This window comes from Macaca thibetana, chromosome 3, assembly GCF_024542745.1.
Source record: "Macaca thibetana thibetana isolate TM-01 chromosome 3, ASM2454274v1, whole genome shotgun sequence".
In the NCBI taxonomy this organism is placed as follows: domain Eukaryota; kingdom Metazoa; phylum Chordata; class Mammalia; order Primates; family Cercopithecidae; genus Macaca; species Macaca thibetana.
Genome location: NC_065580.1, coordinates 146,603,415 through 146,608,414, shown reverse-complemented (window position 1 = coordinate 146,608,414; position 5,000 = coordinate 146,603,415). Strand labels below are relative to the sequence as shown.

General features: G+C 65.8%; 2 protein-coding genes across 2 annotated transcripts in view; both read right to left on the bottom strand.

Moving 5' to 3' along the window:
• The window catches only part of UNCX (UNC homeobox), a 4,340-nt gene extending 348 nt beyond the window's left edge, over positions 1-3,992 (bottom strand). The window contains exons 1-3 of the mRNA XM_050784246.1: positions 3,677-3,992; positions 3,277-3,452; positions 1-1,138 (exon numbers count right to left, since the gene is read on the bottom strand). The exon at positions 1-1,138 is cut by the window's left edge and continues 348 nt beyond it. Of these exons, the coding sequence (XP_050640203.1) occupies positions 2-1,138; positions 3,277-3,452; positions 3,677-3,950 (1,587 nt within the window). The 5' untranslated portion in view covers positions 3,951-3,992 and the 3' untranslated portion in view covers position 1. The remainder of the gene's footprint in view (positions 1,139-3,276; positions 3,453-3,676) is intronic.
• The window catches only part of NUDT1 (nudix hydrolase 1), a 1,171,653-nt gene that overhangs the window by 1,056,468 nt on the left and 110,185 nt on the right, over positions 1-5,000 (bottom strand). The gene's annotated exons all lie outside the window — the stretch shown is intronic.

Sequence of the window (5,000 nt, the reverse complement as noted above, 5' to 3'; positions counted from 1 at the left end):
CTCAGTCCATGTCCAGCTCCTCGCCCTCCGGCTGGCTGGGTCCGGCCGCCGCTCCAGGCTCGGGAACCCCACAGGTGGCCGGCTCCTCGGCGGGGCTGGGAGCCCGCGGGCCGGGCCCGGGCGACTGCACGGGCGGCGGGGGCGCGGGGCCGGCGGTCCCCGCGTCCGCGCAGTCCCCGCCGCCGCCCTCGGTCGCCGCTGCCGAGGCGAGGTCACGGAAAGGCGCCGGGGCCGGGGCCCCCGGGGAGGCGACGGCGTCGGGGCTGCGGCGCGCGAAGGCCGAGTCCGGGGCGCCGCCGGGCCCCGAGAAGGCCCCGAAGCTGGCCTGGGCGGGTGGCGCGGGCGGCGCGGCGGGCGCGGGCGGCGCGTCCTTGGGCGCCGGCTCCAATCCCGCGCCGCCCTTGAGCGCGGCCTGCGGCACCAGGAAGCCGAGCGGCTGCGTGATGGGGTAGAGGAGGAAGTGGCCTTTGCCGATCAGGGTCCGCGGCGCGCACGGCAGCCCGGGCGCGAAGTCCAGCCCCGCGGCGGCGGCGGCGGCGTTGGAAGCGGCTTTCCGGCGCGGCGGCGAGTCGGACAGGAGGCTCTCCACGCTGAACGGGCTGGCCTTGGGCAGCCCCGCGGCGCCGCGCTCCGCCGCCGCCACAGCCGCCCCTGGCCCGCACGAGGCCGCGTCCTTGTCCGCAGGGCGACCTGGGCGCGGCTGTGGGCCGGCGCCGCTTCTTTGGCTCGGGTAGAAGGCGGGGTCGCAGGTGCCGGGCGCAGGCGGCTCGCCGGGAGGGGCGGGCGCGGTCCCCACGGCGCCGGAGGCGTGCGCTCCTGGGCCCTTAACGGCGGGCGGCGGCGGCTCGGGCGGTTCCGGAGAGAGGCCGCCGCCGCCGCTGTCGCTGTCGGAGCTGGGCGCGCTATGCAGGGACAGGCCGCCGGGCGAGTGCAGGTGGCGGCCCTGGCTCTTCAGCAGCTTCTTCTCGTGCTTGCGCTTCTTCTTCTCCATCTTCTCCAGCTCCTTGCGCGCGATCTCCTCCGGGTCCATGGGCTCGCCGCTGCACGTGGTTGGGTGCGAGTTGTGCGCCGGCCGCCCCGGGCCCTTCTTCGTGTTCTCCTTCTTCCTCCACTTGGCCCGGCGGTTTTGGAACCAGACCTAGAGCAGCCGGATAGGGGAGAGGAAGCCACAATCAGGCGGCGGGCTGGCCGCCGGGGCAGAAGACCTCCCCGCTCCCCCTAGACCGGCCTGCACAACCTCCACTCGGCCGGGGGCGGGAGTCAGGCCGCGCGGCCGGGCGGGCCCGGAGCTGGGCTTTGCCACTGGAGCTGCAGGTTCCAGCGAGCGCCTTTTCTACCCGGAAGGCGCGTAGACAGGGCCTCCCGGCCAGCTTCCCTCTCTGGCTTCTCACCTCGGGGACCTGGGAGCCGCCCCTTCCTTGGGGGGCCGGTCTGGCCCCGGACGGAGGGCGTCGGGTTCCTGGTCCGGAGGCAGAGAGTAAGGACCCTGCTCGCCCTTCCTGGCCGCTCACGGCTCGTGTTCTAAGCAGCCCGCCCGGCCTGGCGCTGACCATCCTGCCGCTGGACTGCTGGGCCACAGCCGCCCTCCACGCCTGTCTTCGGCCCCTTGGAGACTGTGTCAAAGCCCAGATTTCGCGGGGGGCGTGGGGGGGGGGCGGGGAGGCGGATTCCCTTGAAGGGAAATCTGGGTGCTTCTTCGTCCGGAAGGGCCTGGGGAGGCGTACTTGGGTGGGCCTCTGCAGCCTCCCTCCCAGGACACAGCTAACACAGCCTTCTTTCTGCAAGCCCTGGACCAGAGCACCAACGGAGCCTTCCCATACCAGTCGTGCTTGGCCTGGGCCACCGGCCAAGGCCGGTGGGGAGGCAAGAGGCGACCACTAGGCCGGGAGGAGAGGCTGGGCCCATCTCGTCTCTTCCACTCTCTCTGCAGTCCTTGTCCTGGGGAGCCACACAGGACATCCGGGGACAGCAGCGCTACACCTTCACTCAACCTCCAGCCACCAAACACACACAGTCATATCCGTCTGAGCCCCGCGGAATCTCGGGCAGTGCTGCCCTCCCCAAGAGAGCGCGTTAATACGGATTCTTTGTCGCGGATGTACAGAGACTTGCACAGTAGCAGGCCCAGCCTGGTCGCAAGGAGCCTTGTCCATGGGGAGGTCTCCAGCATGAAGCCGAATCCCCCCAAGGCTGTAACCGCCTTTTCCTTCTTTAAACTTTTTCTTTTTCTTTTTTTTTTTTTTTTTGGTGCGAATTCTGGACTGCCTTGCCAGTAAGAATTAGTCATTATCGTATTAGGGGAGACATGAAGGGGTCTTGACTTCACTTAAGACACTTAGAACAAATTGGATAAAAGGATTTCCAAGCAGAAGAGGTCACGAGAGGAGGTCCAAGCACAGGACAAACACACCTTTTTAGACAAAGCTATTGGTGATAAACAGGCGTTTTGCCAGCGTCTGCTTCAACGCCTAGCACCCACAGCCGCACATCGCACCCCAGACCTGGACCCCACACCGCACCCACCCCAGAAAAAGAGGATTTCTTTGCTCCAGGGAAACATTCAATTATGCACAAATCATCTTGGAATTTTTAATCCACCAAGCTGACACTGTATTTTTAAAAAGAATACCATCAGCCATCTCCAAATGATAGCAAATTTACGGGAACACAGTCATAAGAAAAAGATGAGACCGGGGTATTATTAAAAATTCAGACACCTTGTTTCTCCCACTTTCTCAATGTGTTAACTGTTTAGGCTTCTGCCTCTCCTTCCTCAGCTGTCCCCTTCTGCAAAGCGATGAATAAATACATGTTTCCATCTGAATATTTTGCAGGCGCAAGGTAAACAGACTCGTTTGCTCCAGGCTGGGTGACAGAGCCTCGCGCGGGAGCTTGAGGCGGTGCGTGGGAGGGGGGTCCCCTTCCCTCTCTCCTCCAGGTCGGAGCCTTGCCCCTGCCCGGAGACCTCACTTGGCCCGGCCGCCGCCAACCCACCACGCCGCTTCCCGGTTCGGACGCAGCCGCCATTCCGGAGACTTAGGTGTTACCGCCAGCCCTTCTCAAGCCACCCAGGCTTTTGGGGGACGGTTAACCCACCCTGCTGTCCGTGAGGGGCCGAGCCCCTAAACCCCAACCCCTCCACTCTTCCCCAGCAGGCGAGGGCAAAGCGGGCCCGCGGCAAGGGGAAGATACCTCGCCACCTGGAACAAAGGCATCCCGGCGCGCCCCGAGCCCGGGGTCCGGATGGCGCATCCGGGAGTGACGCCCGGTCTTTACCTGAACTCGGGACTCGACCAGGTCTAGGCGCAGCGCCAGCGCCTCGCGCATGAACACGTCGGGATAGTGGCTCTCGTTGAACGCCTTCTCCAGCTCCTCTAGCTGCCAGCCGGTGAAGTTGGTGCGGGTGCGCCGCCGCTTGCAGCCCGGGCTCTCCTTGTCCGGGTCCCCCGAGTCTGCGGGCAGGCACAGGACGCCGCGCGGCTCAGCCACCGGCCCAGGCCCGACCCCCTCCCCTCCCTCCCGCTACCCGCTGGCCGCCCGGATCCGGGGGTGCGCAGAGACGGCTGCCTAGGGGCCGGCTCTCCTTCGCCAGCCCCAGGCCCCCCAGCGCCTCGGCCCGATCAGGGCCCCCGCCCCCAGCCGCGCTCCTCCCCGCCCGCCCGCCCGCCGCGCCTACCTGACAGCTTGAAGGGCTGGCCGTCCCCGCCGACCCCGCAGGCGGCCGGCAGCAGCGGCGTGGGGTTGACCACCGAGGCGGCGGCGGCGCACGAGCCCCCGAGCAGGCCGTCGATGGAGAAGGGCACCGAGGCGGCGGCGGCGGCCGACTGCAGCTGGTGCCCGGCCAGCTCGTACACGTGGTGGTGGCCCAACGGGTAGGGGAAGCCCACCACACCGCCCAGCGAGCCCCCGAACTGGGCATGCGGGTGCTCCAGGAGGCGGCCGTCCATCATCTCGCTCGGGGGGCCGGCGGGGCCGGTGGCGGGGCGCGGGGGCGCGGGCCGGGGCCGGTGCGGGCCAGCGGCGGGAGGCGCGGGCGGCGGCGGCGGCGGAGACAGGGACCCGGAGCCCCACACATGCTTCGCCCGCACTCCGGCGCTTTACTTATCAACATCAAGCTCCCGATAATTAGCCGCGGCCCGGGGAATTTGGGACCAATAAGAAGCGCTAATCGGCTCTGACGTCAGAGGCGTGCTGGGTGCAGGGAAACGTTTTCCATATCGATTGCTAATTATACCTGACATGCACCTCAATAAACAGTATCAGGAACTGTCACAACAAGACGAGCTGGGGGGTGGGGGGAGCAGGAGGGAGGGAGGGAGGGGCCGCCCAGGGACAGGCAGGCGCGGGCTGGGGCCTGGGCCTGGGGCAGGGGCCCCCGGCGAGCCCCCCACTTCACTCGGGGCCGGCCCCGAGCCCGCGCCTCCCCGCCGTTGCCGCCTCCCCGCCCCTCCGCAAATCACTAATAGATTTCCCTTTAAAACATTCAGCGCCGTGTTGTGGGGATTTTTCACCAGAAATGCTGTACTCTCTGAACCTTTAAAGTGATGTTGCTCCAATTACAGAGAGACATTGAGCGGCAAATAGACTGATCCAATAATAGGAGATTCATCATCCGCTTTTCCGAAACTGTCACATTGAATTTAAAACTACAAGGTTTCTCATCTCCTCCTCTCGGGCTGCAGGCGGCGGGAGAGGAGGAGGAGGAGGAGGAGGAGGAAGAGGAGGAGGAGGAGGGCGATCCCGAAAGAGAAGAACTACAGAATGTAGCACCCTGTCAATAAACAGGCGTAATTAATGCCCTCTCTGATTGATTGGCAGTCGCCCTATCTACAAAGATAGAGGTGGGGGAGCTGCGGAGGCGCCCTGACCCTCATCCCCATAAAGCCTGGGCTCAGAGGAGGAGAGAGGGGTGGGGGGAGGAGGGGAAAAGTAACTTTGGGGTGGGGCCTATGCGCCCCCACCCCCTTACACGCTCGAATAAAAATAAATACATCTGCTCT